We start from the raw sequence: 23,936 nt of genomic DNA on the forward strand, positions 1-23,936 counted from the left end.
TTTCTCCAGTGTAGATGCAGCCAAGAAATCCTCCCTCTCTTCTGCATTTGTGCCTTTGACAACTGCAAGCCAGGCAGATATATCACTGGTGCAGTTGTTCCCAGCTGTAAGAGGCAACCAAGACAGTGGGAAAGAGAACTCCCCTGTGGAATGTCTCCTTTTTCTACAGCAGTTTAATGCAGAGGCGCTCTGCTTGGAGGAAAAAGTTGGCAACCTCCTGAAAGGAAGGCCTTCCCACTTAGCAAAGCTTGATCTAATGCTAAAAAATGGGGGTGCAAAAGGCCCTTTCAGTGTGCTAAAAGGAAGGCAGTAGCAAGTTAAATAATAATAATAAAAAAGCCTGCTTCGGTTCCTCCTTCCTTTGCAGCTGCTGCCTCCGCGGTTTTGTAACCCTTAAAGTTGGCTTAAACCCAAGGTACCTTTCTCTGAGCCAATGGCGAGAGAGGGCTGGAATTGCGTCATCAGTTGCTAAGTGGACTCGGCAGCGCAAGGTAAGAACTAAAGGGGATTCCCCTCCTGTCAACTGGGTGCGTGTATCTGGCGCCCTCTGGCGGCGGAGACGGGAAACGAGCCCATGCTATTAGTGTTTGAATTTTTAAAAATCTTGATTGATTGATTGATTGATTGATTGATTGATTGATTGATTGATTGATTGATTGATTGATTGATGGCATTCCTTCTTTTGCAGATGCCCTGTGACCTCGCCCTGACCTTTTGCAGAGATGGCTTCCCATTTGGGGGCTTCCAGTCAGTGGATCGGAAGAAGCAGACTTGAGTCTAGGCAGTCTCCTGCTGCCAACTACTTTCTTTCAGTGGTCTCAAAGGTGCTACCAGATCTCTTTACATTCTGATTTTACAGACTAATAGGGCTATATCTATTAGTCAATGTATAAATGCTGCTATGGGCTGTACCAGCTTATGGCGACCTGACATTGTAAGGTGCCTTAGAATCATAAGATCCTAGAGTCGGAAGAGAGCCCAAGGGCCCCCCAGTCCAAGCCTCTTCTGCCATGCAGGAACTCCCCATCAGAGCCCTCCCTGGGACAGATGGCCAGCCAGCCCCTGCTTAAAACCTTCCCTTCCTTTGCAGTTACGACATCTGCCCCCTTGCCTTCAGCTCCCCATATAATTCCCCTAATGAAAGGATAATGTTGAGATTTATTGCTTTCCCACCATGATGCAGGTGCTTCCCCTCTCCTTGGGGGGGGGGGATGAAAAAGCTCCTTTAGGGGTGGGGGGCTCCCCTTTCCCCCCTCCAGCATCCCCTCTCCCTTCCCCTCTCCATGGGCGCCTACCAGCTGTTACTTTCCCTTTCCCTTTCGCTTTCTAGGATCCCGAGGAAGAAGGAAGAAATGAAGATGGCCCTGTTGGACGTGTGCAGTGCCTCTGCCAGCTCCTGGGACTGGGTTCCCCTGGGACTGGGAGGCTCCCCTTTGGGGCACTACGCCTTCGGGGTGAAGGAACCCCGCATCGCCCTCCCTCTGGGGCAACACGTAAGGGGCAAGGGGGTCAAGGGAGGGGGAAGGGGTGGGGTGATCCCCATCACCCCCTTGACTCAGGTTCAGCCTTTTTTGGGGGGGACTCGGGGTGAAGAAAATATCCCTGGCAAGATCGCCTCTGAGCACGTGCAGAGTGACTCATAGATAGAGTTGGAAAGGACATCAAGGGCCACCCAGTCCAAACCCCCTTCTGCCATCAAAGCACTCCCCATGACAGACTCATGGGATCGTGGAGTTGGAGGAGACCCCAAGGGTCAAGTATCATACATGAATCATACATAAATCCTGCAATCATAGAGTTGGGCGAGACCTCCAAGGGCCATCCAGTCCAACCCCCCTTCTGCCATGCAGGAACTCACCATCAAAGCATCACCTGTGACAGATGGCCATCCAGCCTCTGTCCAAAGACCTCCAAGGAAGGAGACTCTACTGTCTGTAGATACATCGCAAGCGGAACATGGGCCAAATGTGTGATGCAGCAGCTGAAAAAGCCAATATGATCTAGGATGGAATAATAGGAGTGTGTTGTCTGGATCAAGGAAAGTGATTGAATCATGGAATCCTAGAGTTGGATTCTTTGGTTCTTTTTTAAAGAGGTCTTCCCTTCTCTCTAAATTTTTATTTAATTTCTTCATTTTTTCTTCTCTCTCTCTTTTTTATTTCTGACATCTTTTATATCATCCATCCTCTTACCACCACTTTGTCTGCATCCCAAACTATTTGTAATGCCATACCTTTATTTAGATTTTCTTCAAAATATCTATCAATTTCTGTATTTAATTCTTTAACCAAATCGTCATCCTCTAATAATTTCAAGTTTAACTTCCAATTATACTCTTTTCTCCATCCAGATTTAGAGTTAATTGAACCAAAGAATCCAAAAATGAAATATTTACAAAAACAAATATCAGTGTTATTAGTAGAAGAGATGGAAACAAAACTGAAATTTCGAAGCAAAGATATTTTGACTCGGCAAATAAAACAGGGAAATTATTGGATTACTAAATTAGAAAAGCAAAAGTAAAAAGGACTATCTCAGTAATTAAAAAGGGAGAAAATTAATAACAAATCAGAGCATGATTAAAAAAACATTTTAAATTATTTTGCAGAATTGTTTAAAGATCCAAAAATAATGCAAAAATTGTAAAATATTTGGATTCTCAAAAACTAAAGAAATTCACACAAGAACAAACAGAATTATTGAATAAACCAATTTCACTACAGGAACTGTTAGACACTATAAAAAGAAGTAGAATCATAGACTCATAGAGTTGGAAGAGACCACAAGGGCCATCCAATCCAACCCCATTCTGCCATGCAGGACATCTAAATCAAAACATCTCCGACAGATGGCCATCCAGCCTCTGTATGAAGACCTCCAAGGAGGGAGACTCCACTACACTCTGAGGGAGTTTGTTCCACTGTCGAACAGCCCTTACTGTCAGGAAGTTCCTCCTAATGTTGAGCTGGAATCTCTTTTCCTGTAGCTTGCATCCATTGCTCTGGGTTCTGTTCTCTGGAGCAGCAGAAAACAAGCTTGCTCCCTCCTCAATATGACATCCCTTCAAATATTTAAACAGGGCTATCATATCACCTCTTAAAGTAAAGCGGGAAAATCTCCAGCCCAGATGGTTTCTCGAATGAATACTATAAAAAATGTCAAGGACATATAAGAGGACCATTATTACAAATAATGAATGAAGTTATGATGGACAGAATACCACAAACATGGACACAATCAGATATAACTCTGATTCCAAAAGAAGGAAAGGACTTAGCATCTACTAAGAATTATAGACCAATTGCCTTGTTAAATTCTGATTATAAATTATTTGTATCAATATTGGCTGAAAAGTTTTTAAAAAGTGTTGGTCAATTGGATTAACATGGATCAATCTGGCTTCTTACCAAATAGAATGATTAAAAATAATATAAGAAATTCGATAAATCTAATTGAAATTCATGAAAAAAGATAGCTAAAAAATTAGCTATGATCTTTATTGACGCAGAGAAAGCTTTTGATAATATTCATTGGCAATCTGTGTTTGAAGTACTAAAAAAATTAGAGGTAGGTAATAAATTTCAAAATTGGATAGAAGCGATTTATAAAAAAGCAAGAAGCAAGAATTTGGATTAATGGTGAAAGAACAGATCCATGTACTATTTATAGAGGTGTGAGACAAGGTTGTCCACTCTCCACGCTCTTATTTATATTAATTTTGGAAATCTTGTTAAATAATATTAGAGAAAATCAATTAATAGAAGGATTTAAATTGAAAAAAGAAGAATATACATTGAGAGCCTATGCGGATGATTTAATTTTAACAATAACAAATCCAATTGAAAGTAATGAAATTATGTTGAAAACATTTGAGAAATTTGGTAAGGTGGCCGGATATAGGGTTGCCATAACCCGGCGGCCCCCGTGCCAATCATGGTTTCGGGGGGCCGGTCCCGGTCCGGTTTGGGCCCCCACCTGTGCCTTGTTCCCAGTTTGGGGGCCCGCTCCAGCCATTGCCGCTGCCGCTAATGCAGCTGCTGCGGTGCCAACCCACCTCCTCCTCCAGCTCCGCCTTCCTCCTCTTCCTCGGCGGCAGAAGCGCTGCCGCCCCCGCGCCCCCACTGTGAGGGCTTGCACGCCTTGGCGCGCGCCGCCCAAGCCTCAGCAGCGGCCAGTGGCAGCGCACGCGCCTGCCCCACTTCCCTTCCTCCTGCGCCAGCCATCATAAGTAGGAGGAGGGGGGAGAGGAGGAGGAGGAGGAGGAAGGAGCCGGAGGAAGGGTGCCTGAAGGCCAGGGCAGAATTGGGCCAGAGGAGGAGGAGGAGGAGGAGGAGGAGGAGGAGGAGGAGGAGGAGGAGGAGGAGGAGGAAAGCTGAGTCAGTGGCCATTAGGTCTGTCTTGGTATTTTGGGGTTTTTACATTATATTTAAAAATATAAAATACTTATTTTATTTAATTTTTTTAATTTTTATTATTGCTTTTTATTTTTATTTAATTAATTTTTATTATTGCTTGTTTTTATTTTATTTCATTAATTTTATTATTGCTTGTTTTTGTTTTATTTTAGTAATTTTTATTTTTGCTTGTTTTTGTTGTATTTCATTAATTTTATTATTGCTTTTTTTGTTTTATTTTATTAATTTTTATTATTGCTTGTTTTTTATTTTATTACATTAATTTTTATTATCAAATATATACACCCTGCCTTGTTTTTTATTTATTTTTTCATTATTTTTTATTATTAAATATATGCAAGTGCATTTTTTGTGTATTTATGGTGCTTTGAATGCTAACAAGTCTGCCTTTCTTGGCCAATTATAGTGGTGATGATGATGATGGTGGTGGTGGTGATATTGATATCAACAAGCCTCTGAAGCACGGCCAATGTAACTTGCTGAGATTTTTACAAACTCATGCGCAGTGAAGAAAAACCACAGTCCCTTGCCCAAGTACACACTTCTGAGAAGTAAAGTTGAACCCGAGGGCAAGTCCATTTCTGCCATCTGTCTAGGAATGATGGCAAAATGTCCTCCATTTTGATCACGCCTAAAAACATGCATTTATATTAACATTTTTTAAAAAAAACCTCAATTTTTTGCGCGTCCTCCATTTTTATAAAAATGTGTCCTACATTTGAAAATGTTGCCCTACATTTGTCCTACATTTGTCCCGGTTTGGAGGTCCTCACTTATGGCAACCCTAGCCGGATATAAAATTGCTAAAGAAAAAAAACGCAATGTTAACGATGAATTTGACCAAAGAAGAAGTAAACATATTGAAAGAAGAAGTAAACATATTGGTTTTCATTAATAATTTGGTGAAATATTTAGGGATTAATATTACAATGAAAAATACGGAACGTTTTGTAAATAATTATGAAAAAATCTGGAGAAATATTTTAAAAGATTTGAAAAGATGGCAAAAACTCAGTATTTCATGGATGGGCAAAGTGGCTATTTTGAAGATGTCGGTCCTACCAAAAATGATCTTTCTCTTCCAAAGCTTACCCATTATAACAAGTGATATACCATTTAAAACCTGGGAGAGAGATTTATGTAAATTTATTTGGAATAATAAAAAGCCAAGAGTAAAAATAAAAATATTGTATGATTCAATTGATAAAGGAAGGTTAGCATTGCCAAATTTAAAATGTCATTACTGTGCTTGTGTATTGGATCGGATGTTAGAATGGATCAGATTAGATAACAAAAGATATTTAAATTTGGAAAAAACTGGCTTTAAATTTGGGTTGCATGGTTATCTGTTCTATGATAAAATTAAATATGATAGTAATTTTAATAACCATTTTATTAGAAAATCTATGATGAGAATTTGGTTAAAATATAAGAAAAAACGGTGTTCAAAAATCCCTCTATGGGTATCCCCTAATGAGGCAATGTTTACGAGAGAAGAATTTAGACAGAATGCTTGGGTGACATATGCAGATACTTCGAAAGAGGAAAAAGAAAAAAGAGTGATGGAAACTCAAGAAGAATTACTGTTGGAAGGATACTCAGGCAACTGGTTTGCTTACAGGCAAATCAGGGAAAGATTTTTGACAGATATGAGAGAAGAAGGAATTGGGGCAGTGGAACCTGAATTAGAAAAATTAATAAAACAACCCCAAAAACAGATTTCAAATTTATATAAATTGATATCCCGGTTTGAATTGGAAAATGAAACGGTTAAAGAATTTATGTTGAAATAGGCCAAGGATTTAAATGAAGTAATACAATTAGAGGAATGGGAGAAGCTTTGGAAGGGTAAAATCAAACAAATTATAATAATAATAATAATTAATTAATTAATCGTTTGTTTATAGCCCGCCTTTCCTTTAGATCAAGGCGGGTTACAACATCACGACAACAACAAACGATAAATAAAACAATACAATACCAGCATTAAAATCAAGAATTAAAACACAGATTAAAACCATACAAAGACTAGCCAAAGTGCAAGTGCAAGGGGAGGGGGAAAGAAGCGTTATAACATCTGGGGGAAAGCTTGTTCGAAGAGAAAGGTTCTGAGTCTCTTCCTAAATTGGTCGAGGGAGGGAGTTGAGTGGAGCTCTTCGGGAAGCGAGTTCCATAACTGTGGGGCTGAGATTGAAAACGCCCTCTGTGCAGTCACAGAGGGTTTTGAAGGAGGAACCCTCAGAAGTTGCTTCCTGGCTGACCTGAGTGTGCGGGGTGGATTATATGGGGAGAGGCAGTCCTCCAAGTACCCTGGGCCCAAGCCATTTAGGGCTTTATAGGTTATAACCAACACCTTGTATTGCACCCAGAAGCGAATAGGCAGCCAATGTAGATCTTGCAGAACAGGTGTTATATGGCTGGACCTGGAACATCCAGTGACCAGTCTGGCTGCCATGTTCTGCACTAATTGAAGCTTCCGAGTATGGTACAAGGGTTGCCCCATGTAGAGCGCATTACAGAAATCCAACCGAGAGGTTACCAGAGCATGTACCACTGTTTCAAGGTCCCCCCGGCCCAGGTAGGGTCACAGTTGGCATATCAACCGAAGCTGATAACAGGTGCTCCTGACTGTCGCATCCACCTGAGATGTAAGGTGGAGCGACGAGTCCAGGAGCACCCCTAGACAGTGTAGAACTAAAGGAAAATGTTTATAAATCTATGTATAGATGGTATCTGATGCCTAATAAGTTTGCAAAAATGTTTAAACAGAACAAAAATACATGCTGGAAATGTAAAAAAGAAGTTGGAAGTTACTTACATATGTGGTGGAATTGCCCTAAAGTTAAAAGATTTTGGAAAAATATTCATACAGAATTGAAAAAAATGTTCAAATTTAAAGAAAGACCGAATGCAAAAGTGTATCTTTTGAATATGACGGACAACTTAAAATTGGAAAGTGAGAATGAGAAGATTTTATTATATGCTATAACAGCAGCAAGAACAATATTTGCTAAGTACTGGAAAAAGGAGGAATGCCCTATAATTGAGGAATGGCAGTTAAAAATGATGGATTTATATGAAATGGATAAGCTGATGGATAAGGGGGAGGGAAGACTCCTGCAGCCCCCAAAGCCTGCCTCAAGGTCCCCAACGAACCAAATTGGATACCTTCTTATATCAAAGAAAGGTATGGACGGGTTAAAGGCAGCCCCGTTCCACCAAGAACCGCAGCCGTGGAGATGCTATCAGGAACATTCCTAACCTGCGTCCTCCTGCAACACCATCACACCGGAAGTTCCTGGAGATGCTTTCATTGAGAGTTCTTGCATGGTAGGGGGTTGGGTTGGATGGCCCTTGCACTCTCTTCAGATTCTAGACCAGTATCTGCCATCAGATAATAGATGAAGACAAACAAATTGAAAGTTAATCTAGACAAGAAGGAGGTGCTCCTGGTCAGTTGGAAGACAGATCAGGGAATAGGAATCCACCCAGTGCTAGATGGGGTTACATTCCCCCTGAATATTCAGGTTCACAGTTTGGAGGAGTACTCCTGGGCACAGCTTTGAACCTGGAGATCCAGGTCTCTGCACATTTAAAACTTGTGTGCCAGCTCACTCATTCCTAGAGACACCGGATCTGGTTACATCTCATTTGAAGTACTGTAACATGCTGTCCTTGGGGCTGCCTTTGAAGAGTGTTTGGAAACTTCAGCTTGTCCAAAGCGCTGCAGGAAGGCTGTTAACTGGGGCAGATTACAGAGACCATACAATGCTCCCGTTGAAACAGCTTCACTGGCTACAGTTTGTTTCCAAGCACAATTCAGTGTGCTGAAGAGCTATAAAACCCTATTTGACTCAAGTCCAGGTAATTTGGCAGACTCTATCTCCCTGTATGAAACTTCCCTGGGCTCTGAGATCCTCAGGAGAGGCCCTTCTCTCGGTCTTAGCACCATCAAAAGCAAGGTTGGGGTGATGGTGGTGCGAGACAGGGCCTTCTCGGTGACTGTCCCTGGAACTCATTTCCTCAGGAAGCTGGCTGGCTCTCTTGCAACTTTTCTGGCATCAGGTGAGGGCTTTTCTATTCCAGCAGCTGTTTGGGAACTAATTCTTTTATACTATGGGGTTTCTCTTTTGGTGCTGTACTTTTTTTTAATCTATACTTTCAAATTAATGTTTTATATGGTTTTAATTATTTTGAGATATTATTATAATCTAATCTCTCTCTCTCTCTCTCTCTCTCTCTCTCTCTCTCTCTCTCTCTGGTTTTACTTGTACAATGTCTTTTTATCCTGTAAGCCAAACTGAGTCCCACTTTTGGATGAAAGGTGGGATATAAATAAAATGGTTGATTGGTTGATAAGAGTGGAAATGGATGCAGAACATGACAACGCTATTAACAATTCTGTGTATTTATTTAGAGTATTTATACCCTACTCTTCAGCCAAAAAGGCTCCCAGAGTGGTTTGCAAGTCATTCATTTGACAGTTCCCTGCCCTCGGGCATACAGTCCAAATAAGGAAAGGGGTTAAATCCAGCAGGTGCTGGCTTCTCTTCTCTTCCTTAGACACCAGAAGAACAATGGCACTTGGAACCTAGAAGGAAGCCCAAGACATGATGGATATGTGCCAGGCTGCTCCTTCCCTCACAAGCCAGAACAATGGCAGTTGGAATGAAGGGATGGCTTCTCATTAAGCATTATGAAACTGTGCCTGGCTGCACTTCTCTCCCTTAGAGGTGAAAGCAATGGCAGAGAGAGGAATCCACTAGGCCAAAGCATCATGGAGCTGGGCCTGGCTGTTCTTCTCCCCCTTAGAAGCTAGAGCAATGATCAATGCAGCCTATTAGCAGAGCTTGTTGGTTGTGCAGATATCCTGGTTTGAGCCACAGTAATACAGTGTGGTGTGCTAAACAACTTTTATTCTTTTGTCCCAGCCCTCTGAGTTCCTGCAGACCCACTGCGAAGGCAGTGGCGATGGGCATCAGATCAAGTTGGCCCATGGCACCACCACCCTGGCTTTTACACTCCAGCATGGAGGTTATTGTAGCCACTGACTCCAGGGCATCAGCTGGCAAATACATTGGTGAGTGGTTCTGTGGGGACTAGGGCTTTGGAGGAGAAGGTGTGGGTGAGTTTATTATTCAGGAAGGTTTGCCCTTGTTTTTTCCCCCTTACTGCTAGTGTCACACAGTTGTGATGCCTATTCCTGTCAGGACAAAACAGGATGGAAGCAAAGAAGAACATGGAGAGATCTGGGCCAGACTGGAGGAGAGGGAGAAAAAAGTTGGCATGGGGATCAAAGAGAAGATAAAGAGTGAAGGGCAGAAGAAAAAAAAAACTTGGAAAAGTTCCTTTCATTCAGACTAAAATTCTGGGATCTCCCCCTCCCCCTCAAAAAAAAGCAATTGATGGAAATATAATTTTAGAAAGGTTAAAAGTTGTTTGTTTGTTAATGAAGTTTGATAATCATAAAATGACTTACAATTACATAAAGTTGAATTGTGTTGTTGCACAGTGTTCATATTCTCAGAAGGGTGTGGAGACATAGCTACACCATTGGGATGATTGATCAAGCAGAACCAGTAGCATGGTTGTTGCACAATGGTTCTGATGCACAACATACCCCATGATGCAGTGGGAGCCCTCACTGTGCAATGAGACATCTTGCATGCTGGCCCGCTGTGTATCGTCACGGTCCAGTAGTACATTTGTGCATCCTATCAGCAATGTAGCTCTGTCATCATAAAGTTACACATTATATCTTCTGGTGCAAGATCTCAGCCCAAGTCTAATATAACAGTGCTAGAACCAGAAGTAGAATACATTCAGCTCCCAGGGGCCCAGTGCCCATCTGCACCCTTTCTACAACTTAAAAGAATGCCAAAAAGGTTTTGTATGTTTTTCGCATGCTTCAAAAACCATGCTTCAAAACCCTGGAGATGAGCCCACATCTGAACTCTGCCACTTGTTACAGTCTTTCTTTGCGTGCTCCAGGGATGGATCAACACAGGGTCAGTGTGTAAACCAAACCCAGGGCCCATTCACATTACAAAAAAAAATCGGTTTTGAAACCGATTCATTCACGTGAAGTTCCTACTCACCCCGAATCTCACACAAGCGAATCCGGGGCTTGCACACCCGTTCCTTGTTAAATGGCCCCTAGCGCGGGTTTTTTGCAACCGGGTTATAAACCATTACTTTTTCAAAAAAAACGGTTCCTGGAAATATGAACTTCGCCCCGGTCGTGATCGGGGCAGTTGCAGGGGGAGGGCCGGGTTGCTGTGGGCGGGCAGTAGAGCCCGCCCCTCATGACCCCCTCACTCTCGAGCGCTATGTTGCGCAGCCGCAGACCTTCCCGCCCACGTACAAATCAATGGCTGGAGAAGGGACAGGTCGGGCGGTGTGCATTTCTGTCCGAAACGAACATCCCCTCTTATGCCTCGTCGCTATCCATACCAGGCTCCCCCTGGATAATTTTTTTTTAACTACTGTTGCGTTGACAAATTAAGCGCACAGACGCGCCTCTCCGATTCGTGCCTTAGGGGTTTGCAGGTGAAACTACACCCTTCTCCCTCTCTCCCCGGCTGGTAACTGTGCACCCACGGTCGCCCCTCGCTCTCCTTCACATGTTCGTGTCGCTGTAGCCGGCTCCCGCCATCAACTATTTTTTTTTTGTTTAAGCAGCCGCTTTGACAGATTATGCGCGCCGATGTGCGTATTTGGGGCCGCTGAGAGAAGGCTGTCTGGCCGGCAGTCCCCTACCCTTTCTCCCCTCTCAACTGGTTACTGTGCACCCTTTGCCCCACCTCTCCTTCCCTTGTGATTAGCATTCCATTCCCGTCTCCTAGGAATTTTTTTTAAATTGGAATGCTGTTTTGATAGATTATGCGCACAGTTTCATAGTAATAGGGCGCTTCAATGGGGGTGTTTTGACAGTTGTAGCACACCTTTCCCCCCCCTCTCTTTTGTGGACTTTAGTACCACTACCACCCCGGGACATTTAATGGGCCCCGGAAACCCGCCCCCCCGTTTCCCCACAAGTGCAATGTGCAGTTCTACATGTTGGCCGCCACTCCTGCGAGCGCCATGCCAAAATGCCATGCCAGGTTGTGGGTGGATGCCCAGAAACTTGACCAATAACCTTTCGCCCCTTATCCCTCGCCCTCAGTGGCACCTCCCCCAAGCAGACGGCGGATGTGACCTAACCCCAATTTAGGGTCACCTGGTGGGCACCTATTGGCTGCCCAGCCAATGGCGAGGCTTGTAACCTGCCAGGTGGGCGATGCCAACCCCGGACCTCCCTCATTTTCAAATTTGCCCACTCCCCCTTTTTGGGGGCTTGGCGCCATTGCTGTTTCGAACCTCGAGCTGGTAGGATCATCACGACCCTTTCCAATGGCGGGATCGCAAGCACATGGCGTTTCGGAGATGGCTGCCAGGAAATCATCTGGTAGGGGGATAGCATGGAAACATGCAGAAACTGTGGACCTAATAGCGCTGTGGGGGGAGGAAAAGGTGCAGCAGCAACTAAGGGAGAATCACAGAAACATAGATGTGTTTGAAAACATCGCCGCAGAAATGCGGAGGAGGGGCCATGACAGAAATGCGGAAGAATGTCGCACGAAATCTAAGGCATTGAAAAGAAAATTCAAGGAGGAATATCAAAAATCGAGGATGAGCGGAAGCGGCGCGGTAGAAATGCCATTCTTCCACGAGCTTCGCAGAATATTGGCGGGGGATGCCAGCGTGGAGGCAAAGCGGGTCTCGGACGAGACCGAAGTTACGTACCACGACAGCGAGAACCTCGAGCTGGTGGAGGAAGGGCCCTCTAGACCCATCACGGAGCAGGACCCCTTGGCGGATTCGCAGGCTCCCTTGGCGGACTCGCAGGATCTGTTTTCCCAAGGTAACATGCCAATACTAATGTCCTCTATAAAAAAGTTTTGAAAGAATGTGCGCATGTGTTCCATATTATATGCACTAGAGTTTTGCCAATTGAGCAGTCGGTTTCCGCTGTGTGCCAGGCCCCCTTATGTGGCCCGCCGCCGCAATGGAAAGCCGCTCATGAATCCCTGAACACCGTTTCTGTCCAAGTGTCCGTGTGCCTGTGGCATCCGAGCAAGGCTGGTTTACTGTGCATTTTTATCTCCGCTTTACAGAGACCGTTGTTACTCCGGATCCAGATCAGGAGATAAATCTGGTGCTGCAGGAGATTGATCCGCAGACCCTGCTGCGAGAACTGCAGCAGCAGGAACCAGCGGCCAGCAGCTCGGGGTCTAACGGAAACCAAACCCAAACCCGGGCGGGAAGCAATGGTAGGTTCTCCATTGATGACAAAATGCACTTTCGGCTTCTGCTTTGCATATGGTGTGTGTATAGGCTGTGTTCAAAATACATTAGATGTATGGGCTCCCCTCCATTAATTGCATCCTACCAGAACCTTTATTAACACAGTAATCTTGGCATAAAATCACAAGCACTGGTCAACCTGAGCTTCCCCTTATCACCCATGGAGGTAGCACATGGCAAACCCCAAAAGTCTGGGGTTCCCCCAGCAGCCATTTTCCTTCCCCCCCTCCCCTCAAACTGGAATATCAGGTTTGTTTTCAACCCTGGCTGTGCCTACTATAAAAGACTGGAGAATGCCATTCAAAATCTTCCACCCTTACTTTTGTTATGGAAATTGAGTTTGGACTGCTGAATAGAGGGTAGCCTCAACTGTAATTGTTTTAATTGTAAAGCCTGATATTCCCCTTGCTCTCCTCTAGCCGCTAGAAGGTCAGGAAAAGGGACACCCTTTGAGAGTGGGACCTGTGGAACTGGTTTCTTAATTGTTTTCCGCTTGTAGAAGGGCATAAACAATGGGTAGGCGCTTCAGCACCATTAACCCACTGCAAACCTTGGGCTAATGGCCAGGCATCCGCCTTGGGATGGCCAATGCTGTTGTCCTCCAACAATAACAACAATAGAAATTTTTGCCCTCATGGGATATCAGCATACACAGGTCTATAGCTGGCCCCCAATGGTAATGTCTTCTTCCTTTGCCTTCCTGCCTCACCACTTACAGTTCCCTATTAAAATTCCTTTTCTCTTTCAGCTTGTGCCATCATGAACCCCCTAGCAGTGATGACTCCTGCGGAGAGATTGGCCCTCATTAAACGCAAGAAGGTGAGGGACTCTGCCACTGCGGCCCTTGAAAAGATTGCCACCCAGTCCGCTGCCCAGATGAGTTCGCTTCTGGGTTTTTTGAGGGAGGAGAGTCAAAAAGAGGAGGCCAGGGAAGATAAGTCACTCGGCGTCATGACACAGCTAATTGCTGAGGACAGAGAGAGCATGCAGCAACTAACAGGTGCTCTGCTGGCTAGCAACCAGATAATGGAGAAAATGTACAAGCTGATGGAGTCGCAGGGTACCCAAGGCAATGCTACTGGCATGCCGAGGAAGAAGCGCTTTAAGCGTTCCCTGGGCTCCATGCAACCATCAAGTAATTCCCCTCCTGGCCCTTCTGTCAGCCAGCAGGAGTCTCAGGGAGGGTCTACAGCATCATCTGGGGGTGCGGTTCCTGGACCAAGTACCAGGCCCAGCCGCAAGATTAAGAAGCCGGTAACACTGTCCCCATGATTAAAGTTTTGGACCATGTTACATAACATCTGCCTTACTTCCAATGTTTACATTGGTTTAACTGGTTATGACAATTTTTACATGACTAGTTGTAATGGTTCCACATTTGACGTGTATCATGTTGTTAACTGAAATGGTTGTAATGGTTTTACATTACAAATGTTTCCTGACAAGGAGTTAAATTGTTGTAATGATTTTACATTACATATTGGCCTCTTAGTCCTTAGTTTTGAGGTGGCCTAATAAAACCAATGTTCTATAAACATGTGTGTAATATGTATGTCTCCAGCAGACAAGTAGCATTGCAAAATGACCACAAGGAAACAATCTTTCAAAAAATATAAACTGTGTATTTACAATGTACACACAATATATTAACTATTTACACATCCTCAAAGTCCTCCGGCCAGCGCTGGCGCAGGACACGCTCCAGCCTCTCCACTCTCTGTTCCAGGCCCTCGAGCCTGGACAGCCTCTTCTCCATCAGGGCCAGCCTCTGGTCTTGGGCCCCTACTCGTAACAGAATATTGGAGTACCCTACAGACAACAAACAAGAACAAATAGATGTGTCAACACTCTCTTCACCCCAAAGTGCCAGTCACATATTCACTAGCACCAAAACTACTCTATCTAGTATTCCTCTTAACATGATGTCTTTAGCAGACATGTAACAGCAGTCTTTCCACACTTAGGTGCCACAGTGTTGCCCTGCTTGTGGCAACCGCCTTGTGGCATGCACTCCTCCACACAAAAAAGCATACATGTACACCGATGTGTCAGCTTGCTAGAAATAGACAGGACACATACATGCACAAATGTCTACAGTCTTGCTTCCCGCTAATAGTACTGCAGGACTTAAATCCCAAGATTTAACTAGAGCAAACATGTTTGCAACTCACAAAGTGCGGGTGGTGCCGCTGCAGCGACCCCAGCAGCATGGGACGGTCCAGGCTGCGACTGCGATTCCTCAGCTGTTGGGTATGACAGAATAGTTAAGTACACATTACTTGGTTTGTTGTGTGACAGTTTAACCGGCCGCAGGGGGTGTGGGGGGTTGGGGGCCTCCAAAATATGCTTCTATAACACCTCCCTTGGAAGGGTCAGAGTGGATGACCACATAGTGTCCCACGGTCTAGTTTTCCTCTTCCTTGGCAACCTAATTCCAAAAACAAACTCCTGCGTGACATTCCCTGATCCAACGTACCCTCGATCTGCCCCGCCTCCTCCTCCTCCTCCTCCTCCGCTGGTGACTCGCGGACAGCAGGTGCCTCGTCCTCTCCCTCCTCTCCCAACACGGAGGGCTCCTCCTCTTCCTCCTCCTCCTGTTCCTCCTCTTCGGAAGACGGCGAGGAAGAAGGCTCACGGCGCCGGGACCCCCTCCTCCTCCTTGGTCTTCCCCAATCAGAGTCGGGGGCTGGAAAAAAATAAACGGTCTCAAGGAAAGATCATGCGCACCATTAGTCATTCCGTCCCCCTACTTGTGCAACCCCACCGCGCAACCCCACCGCTAGCCAAACCTTTGACACTTACCTGGCGGGGGCCTCCGTTCCCGAGCTGCAGGCCGCCCTGCCCTCCGCCACATGTCCGCCAGCCTCTGGTAGAAAGGCGGGCGGACATGTCGCGGGGGGCTGCCCTGGGCGATGTCCCGGGCCTTGAAGAAAGCAGCCTTAAGATTTTTGAACCTGGTCCGGCATTGCACCGGAAGCCGTCTCCAACCGTGCCTTTCGAGGTGCCGGGAGGCTCTCTCGTACAGATGGAGGTTGGGGCGGCTGCTGCATCGCATCAGCCGCCTCAACCCCGCATCTGTACAGCCGAGAGAATCGAGCAGGAGGTCGGTTTCTTGTGCCGTCCAATGCTCGATCCTTGCGAGCCTCCTCGGCGCCATCTTCCCCCAACGGACAGACTCTGCGCACACATGGGCCCAAAGTTTCAAAAAGTAGCCCTACACCTGTTAGCCAATGGCTGGAGGGCTCCACAGGTAAATTGTTACAATGTAGTCAACTCAAGCTTGGCGCCGTTAGAGGAGGAGTGCAGCCGGTGACATCACTCCCCTTCCCCTACGGTGGCCCAGAGCGGCCTAAAACTATGCGCATAGCGTGCATGCGCATAAATTATCAAATTTTTTTTTTGGCAGTTACATGTTGTGTAAACGCTTGCATGAAGAAAGGGTTGGATCTTGTTTCCTATTCAGGAAACCAGACTTCTCCCTCCTAAAAAATTCTGCAGGACACAATCTGTACTATGGCCTGTATTGGGGTGCTCCATGCGAGGCCAGTGCATTGCAAGTTGGGGGAAGCTGGTAGTTGATGGGACAGGGAACAAATGGTGTGGCTTATTAAACCAGCGAAATGCACAACTGTGCATGTGGTCAGGGCCTCCACTGTTCCAACACAGCAAAGCTGCAGACAATGTAATGGGAGGAGATTTATGCACCACCAAGCTATAACCTAAAGTTGCACAACTGAATGGGAGTGCAAAGCTTGTTCCACTGAACGTGGCATGTGATGGCTCTCACAGTTCCCCTCTCCCACCAACACTAGAAGGAGATGCAGGGTGAATGTCATGACACCCCTAAACACGCGCACCCAATCTCGCAGTACGCTCATGGCATGTTGTGTTTCCAAGGAAGAAAAGGAAAACATAAAGAATAGCAAAGGCAAACCTTTATTTTTGCAACAGTGAAGAGAAAAAAACACAAAACAGCGGTGGTAGACAAGTGTTTAAGGGACCCGATGCTTTAAATCCCAGAAATACTGCACCAGTGCCTCCCTTGTCTGCACACCATCTGCTTTTTCCTGGTCGGCGTTTGCAGTGCGTAAACTGGCAGCATTAAGCACAAATCGCCTTGGCCGAGATGGTGCCCCCTCCAAAATGCGCCCTCCAGTCTCCACGAGGTTGTGGAGAACGCAGCATGCCACTATGACAGAGTTAACGTTTGCCTCTGCCAGCTCCAATGGTGCGGTGAGACACCGCCATCTTGCCTTCAAGCGGCCAAAGGCACGTTCCACCGTGTTCCTGGCTCTATTGAGGTGGCGATTATACAGGGCCTGGCGCGGCTGGAGAGTGCCTTTGAATGGGGTCATGACCCAGTTTTTCACCCCATATGCTGCATCTGCAATAAGCAGTGGGCCCACCTGCTTGCCACAGATGGTGACAGTAGGATTCCCTGGCACAAACAGGCCTGCACGCATGGTTTGGTAGATGGAAGAGTGGCGGAAAACGAAGCCGTCATGTGAGGTCCCGCTCCATCCAATGCACACATTGATGAATAGTCCAGTGTGGTCCACTGTTCCCTGCAACAGCATGCTGTACGTGTCCTTGCGGTTGATATACTCCCCACCCTGACGCACTGGCGAAATGATGTGACAGTGGCACCCATCAACAGCCCCGATTACTTGTGGGAATCCCATAGCCTCGAAGCCTGCCATGATCTGGAATAGAAACAGCACACCTGTAAATAGCACAGCAAGGCTAAAGGTCGGCAGTCATGGAACAAACCTGCATGTATGTAAATAGATATAGCGTGTCACCCCACCTAGAACCATTGCTGAATGATAATAACTTTAGAGGTTAGTGTTGTTGTAGTTACTATTATATGCAAAGCAGGAATATATACAAGTAGATCTGCAAGAAGGGGGGAAGGAAGACTTACACCGCCTTCCTTCAACAAATCCCAGGAAAGAATGGGAAGTAATCATAGCAATATTATGAGAAAAATGGCAAGTAGGTAAATAATAACATTTATGGTATCCCCACCCTAAAGCCAAGGTTTGCTCACAGTTTGTTAATAATGCATCTAGACTTTTCCCTACCCTAAAGGGTGTAATCAGTGGCAGCAATAGCAATATTAAGTACCTTCCTGTGGTCCCCGAGGTACACTGTCTTGTGAAGGAGGACTTTCTCTATAGCCAGGACTACAGAAATAAAAATGGTGCACACTGTGGATTTCCCCACGCCGAACCGGGTGGCCGCTGTGCCATAGGACCCCTGGTTAGCCAGGATCCAAAGTGCGATTGCCACCCTCTTCTCCACCGGTATGGCGGAGCGCAGACGGGTGTCCTCCCTGCAGATCTCCGGACGCAGCTGTTCGACAATAAGCAGGAAAAGCCTCCTAGGCATCCTCAGATGCTCTATCCATTTTTCATCGGACCAAACGGTGCATAACAGCTTCGGCCAGAAGTCCGTCTCGTGTGGGTAGACCCACCACCTCCTGGGCAATGGCCGGAGACATTGGGAAATTCTCCCACCCACAGTCGCTACAGTTTGCTGGGCAAGGCGACCAACCACGAGGCTACTCTTCCTGCGAGCGTGCTTCCTCCTACTCGCCCTCCTCCTGTTCGCAGCGAGCATACAGTGGAACTGTTGGAGGCGCCTATGCCTGCGCCGCAACAACGCAACAACAGACCTGATTATAGCTTGTTGGGCCAGGATGAGATACAACAAGGGATGCATCTTCCGCTCTTACTGTTGGAACTGCAAATGCTGGACAAAATGGCGACAGCAGATGTGTGGTCGCAAGGCAATTGCCAACAGCGGAAGTAAACATGTAAACCAACACAAAAACAAAAAAGACACGTGACTGTTGGGAACCTCGCGAGAAAGAAACGGCGTGCATGCGCATAAGCTTTCAAAATTGAAAATAATGTTATTTTTTCGTGTTAAAAGGGGAGGGTGAGGTACGTATGCAAAATTTCCGGGAAAGGCGGAACTGTGAATGTTCATAAACGGGATGAAATAAGAACTGAGGGGGGAAAGAACACACACATGCGCATATGTTTTCAAAAATTACAGTAATTTTTTTTTAAGTTGAAGATTCAATCAGAATGAAATCTTTCCGGGGAAGGGACGGTTAATGTTCGGAAACATGAATCGAAGCGAAAAAAACACTAGGGGAAAGAAACGGGGTGAATACATAACGCACGCATGCGCACAATCTTTCAACCCAAAGCAAAAGAAAAAAAAAATCCCCGGTCTGTTCCGGGTGCGTCAGCACCTACGTCGCCACCTACGTCACTTGATTGACAGATCTTAACATGCGGAAAAACCGAACAGGTTCGCAAATGACCGGGTAAGACGCCCCATATTTATTCGGATTGCGGGAATATGAACTTTCACCCGGGTCAAACTGCCGCGGGTGGCTTCGAAGGTGGAAAAGCAATGGGCACTCGCGACCGGGTAGACCCGAAGAGGGGCCTTCCGGATCGACCCGGATCTGACCAGGCTTTATGGGTCAGTCTGAAAGGGGCCCCAGCTGCAATAACGCAATGTGTGCGTTGAGAGCCGAGGTGGTATAGTGGTATGAATGATGGACCAGGACTTTGGGAGACCAGGATTCAAATTCAGCCATGGAAATTAATTGGATGACAGCCGTCAAGTCTCACTTTCTCACTCTCAAAGGAAGGCAATGGGAAACTTCCTCTAAACAAATCCTGCCTAAAAAACAAAACAACAAAACAGAGGAAGGATCACTAGAAGGCACACAATAACTAGTGTCGCTTGTGGTGACCCCATGAAATTCCTGGGGTTTTCTTAAGCAAAGAGTTCCTCTGAAATAAACAAAGACAAAGGAAATAACCGTTCCACTATATTCTGTGCTGGTCAGGCTTCATCTGAAGTACTACATTTTGTTCTGGGTGCCTCATTTTAAGAGAGATATAGATAGTTTTTTTTGTGGGTTTTCCAGGCTATGTGGCTGTGTTCTAGAAGAATTTGATGCAACTGTAACTTCTATTAACACTTTTCTTTAACTTCTTCCCCTTCTCTCCTGCAGATACTTTGCTTTGCAACAAAGTGATTGAGATCAATCCTTACTTGCTGGGCACCATGTCCGGATGTGCTGCTGACTGCCAGTACTGGGAACGCCTCTTGGCCAAACATTGCAGGTGAGTATCCTGATTTTGGTTCTAAGGGAAGGCAGATCTTTGGCCCTGCTCTGGTCTGGCTGGGGGTGAAGGAACCCCTTCTGCTCACTCTCCTTTAATTAGGGAATCTCCATCTCTCTTCAGCCCCACCATGCTTCTCTCCTTCTCCGGACCTAGACTGTATTACCTGCGCAACAAGGAACGAATCAGTGTCTCAGCAGCCTCCAAGCTATTGGCCAACATGTTGATTGAGTACCGGGGGATGGGCCTCTCAGTGGGCAGCATGGTGTGTGGCTGGGACAAGAAGGTAACAGCTCAAATCATAGAAACATTGAATTGGAAGAGACCACAGGGGCCATCCAGTCCAACCTCCTGCCATGCAGGAACTCTCAATCAAAGCATCCCTGACAGATGGCCATCCTGTGGGCCTCCTTTCTATCTCTGGGAGCCACTGGATTGCATGGCCTCTGGAAAAATACAAAACAAACAATTTCTGGGTTTAAAAAATCTTTATGCTGGGGCTCTGTCACCTCTGTCTCTAGGAAAGCCCATTCCCCATTTTTTCCTGACAGTCTGGAAGGGTCAAGGGCCACTAAACAGCCTCAAGGGCAGCTCTTAGCCCATATTGACACCACCACCACACTAGGTACCTGGCAAAAGGGAACTAAAGTAACATGGGAAGTAAAGCATCCCTCTTGGCTCTTGAGTACAGGGTGAGAATCATGTGGCCCTCCTGAATTTGCTGGCATTGCCCCTTCCAGCAGTCCTAGCCAGCACAAGAAAGAGTAAGGAATGATGGCATTGGCATTCCAGTAAGAACCAGACCCTACTCTAGAGAACCACTGCCTTTGCTGTTTGCAGGAGGCAGCTGGAAAGACTGAGGAAAGGAGAGGGCAAAAGTGAGGGGGCATAGCAACTGGGCAGCACTTTCCTCCTGTCCCTCCTGTTGCAGTTGTCCCACTCCACCAAGTTCCTGTCTTAACAAGATGGCAAGAAGGAGGGAAACAGAGAGAAGAGAGGCTCTCTTTCAGGGTGGAGGCTATTAAGAGAGATCTGGGGATTAGTAGGGAGGAAGTGGGGGTGTATGCTAGGAGCTAGTTTATCAGACGCGAGGTTTTGGACCCTCAATTCCGCTAAGGAAATGAAACAAACATTGTACAATGACCTTATAACGCGATGTTCTACCACATTGCTTGCTTTTCCGTTATTCCCCCGTAATGTTATGTTAGCACTACAATTGCGCAAAAGTTGCGATTTGTGTGATGCGAAACCATGCATAGCGGAACTCTTTACTACACCAGTGCCTTCCTTTTGTCTTAAACATTTCGCATCAACATATTTGTGCATGCTCCTTGGAGGTTTTGGTGGCGTCCTGACCTTTGTGCTTCCGGGGGAGAGAGGGGAGAGGGGAGAAGCCCAGTTTCTAGCCTCCTATGTATTCCTTCAGGACAGAGTACGGGGCAGGAGTGGAAGGTTCTTTGGGGCTCCTTCAATTTCTAGCCTGCTAGGTGTTCATGCAGGGCAGAGGAATTGGGCTGGAATGGATGAGCCTTTGGGGTCCCTTTAATTTCTAGCCTCCAACGTTTTCCCTCAGGACATAATAAGGGGCTGGAATGGATGACTCTTTGGGGTCCCTTCAATTTCTAGCCTCCTAGGTGTTCTTGCAGGGCAGAGGAATGGGGCTGGAATGGATGACCCTTTGGGGAATCCCTTGCATACATTAGTTGTACGTACCCCCCACTCCCACCCCCCCTTCCCCGGGGTTGTCCTGAAAGAGGAAGGCCACCAGAAGGGAATGGGGTGAAAAAGCAGCTCAGCATCATGGGAACTTTGCAATCAGTAACATTTGCGTCGCTTTGCGTTGCTGCCTACCACACCAAACCATTTTGCAACGCATTCGCAAGGGTAACGGGAGACAAAGGCCTGATTTCCCTTTTTCCCCATAGTGCACAAAAAGGGGAGGAATGACACTAAAACTATGGGAGCGTTGCGCAACGGGCTCCCATAGAAATGAATGGCGTCTAGAAGAACATTGCACAATTTTGGTGGCACAAACATTGCGCGATAGGCAGGAAAAAATCACCAAAAACTCACATCTGATAAACTCCATAGTGTGTACAGAAGCGCAATGAGGCCTGGTGGGTAAGGACAGGAGTGGGCAACGATGCTTATGAGAGACAGGATTTCAGGAATCCTCCCTCCCTCCCACCATTATCCATCTCTTTTTTGTAGGGTCGTGGCCTTTATTACATAGATGATAATGGGGTACGCTTGAGTGGACCCCTCTTTTCCACGGGAAGCGGAAACTCATACGCATATGGGGTGCTAGACAGTGGGCACCGCTCTGATCTGACCATAGAGGAAGCCTATGACCTTGGCCGGAGAGCAATCTCTTACGCCACCCATCGGGATGCCTATTCGGGTGGAGTGGTGAACAGTAAGTACTCCTGAACAGATGTACTTGGGACAGGTTCTGTGTTGGACTAAAAACTCCCAGAATCCCCCAGGTTCTGGCTTATTGGGGATTCTGCGAGTTGCAATCCCCCAAAGCAATGTTTCTGAGCTGTTTCTGACCTACCTTTCCATTCCAGTGTCCCAACTCCCTGCTTTGTTTTGTTTTGTTTTATTGGTGAGAGTGAACTCTAGTTTTGCACATTTTTACTCATGTTGTGGTCTCTCTTTGTGCCTGATCAGTGTTCCACATGAAGGAAGACGGTTGGATCCGAGTTGGACGGACTGATGTCAGTGAACTGCTCTACCAGTATTCGGAGGCCAAGAAGTGAAAGCGAACTGGTGGCCGACGAGGAACCGCAAAGAACTGCAAATATTGGAGAGATGTTTGGACACTCAGGGCAAGAGGAAAAGGGACAGAAGCAAAATGCAGCAAACGGGGCAATAATAAAGTATCTCTGACTTTTTGTTTGTATGGTTGTTACAGTTTCTGTATCCTACAGTGATTTATTTATCTATTTAATATCTCTCTTTTCTAAATTAAATTAAAGCAGTTACAATCTGAACACCTTAAGAACAAGTATACCCATTGCACTACCCCAACCAGTTCAAAGCGGAAGGCTTGTTTAAATAAGGTCTTTGCCTGCCAGAAAAAAGAAAGCAGAGAGAGGGCCAACCTTGGCAGAGAGTTGCACAGCTTTGGAGCAGCCATTGAGAAGACCCTGTCCTGGGACCCAGGACCAGCTATATCAGTGAAGCGAGTGGGATTGAGGGAACGTTCTCCCCAAAGATCTTAAAATTTAAATAGGCTTATATAGAGACACAGTAGTCTTTGAAAGGTTGGTATCCTATTTGTATGTGATGCATGTATAAACTTTCTTATGCATCTGATTTTATTTTTTGGCTGCTGCATGCATAACTCAGTTAAAGGCTGCAAAAGTGGAGTTATGCATGTGGTGCCATTTGCTCATCATTGCATGTTGTGTACAGTACATCAAGCACTATTATGCATTGCACATATGTTTCACGGTTTCATGGCATTGTACAATGTGCATTGAGTTGCACAGTGTCACAGTTCTGCAATGAAACAGCATAGCACAACCTAGATGCTATGTGAGTATAGTTACACTACGTCTCTCGGATGCAGGAAATCATCCAATTTTAAAGAGCAGTATGCACAAGAACCAATAAAAATGCTTAAAATACAAAGATATAAGTCATTAAAGCAATAATTGATGGAAATGTTTCATCAGAGACCCCTAAGGTAGTGCTGAAACTAGTCAGCCCAGTCAGTTTCAGGTGGCCTGGGTGAAGAGATTATTTAAAAAGATGCCTAAAATGTGCCACATTTTGTACCACGGCTAGATGTAGATTGGGGTGGACAGAAACAATTTTCACCCCTGCTGCCTCTTTTTGGTCCATCCCCATGTGTCCAGGAAGCGATGTCATTACATTTCCGGTTGCCATTTTTGTTAATTTGGGGTAGTTTCCTGGTATTTGTGGAGAGGTGTGCTAAAGAGGCATGGCCGAAGGAAACAATTGCATTTGAAGACAATTTGGGGGCCTTTTCAGGCAAAAGGGGGGGAAAATC

General features: G+C 45.9%; 1 protein-coding gene and 1 pseudogene across 2 annotated transcripts; one reads left to right on the forward strand and one right to left on the reverse strand.

Moving 5' to 3' along the window:
• The first annotated feature begins 1,230 nt into the window (after positions 1–1,230).
• Positions 1,231–22,820, forward strand: LOC149320467 (proteasome subunit beta type-8-like; annotated as a pseudogene). Its single transcript, XR_016278770.1, has 6 exons — positions 1,231–1,493; positions 9,347–9,495; positions 19,804–19,915; positions 20,039–20,201; positions 22,127–22,331; positions 22,589–22,820. The product of XR_016278770.1 is annotated as a proteasome subunit beta type-8-like (transcript).
• LOC149320468 (uncharacterized) lies at positions 16,750–17,616 on the reverse strand. The gene has a single exon (XM_089502401.1). It carries the CDS (start codon positions 17,459–17,461, stop codon positions 16,754–16,756), a length of 708 nt encoding a protein of 235 aa, XP_089358527.1. The 5' UTR covers positions 17,462–17,616; the 3' UTR covers positions 16,750–16,753.
• Positions 22,821–23,936: the final 1,116 nt, after the last annotated feature.

This window comes from Sceloporus occidentalis, unplaced genomic scaffold (assembly GCF_023333645.1).
Source record: "Sceloporus occidentalis isolate IW3139 unplaced genomic scaffold, rSceOcc1.0.p SCAF_1, whole genome shotgun sequence".
In the NCBI taxonomy this organism is placed as follows: Eukaryota; Metazoa; Chordata; class Lepidosauria; order Squamata; family Phrynosomatidae; genus Sceloporus; species Sceloporus occidentalis.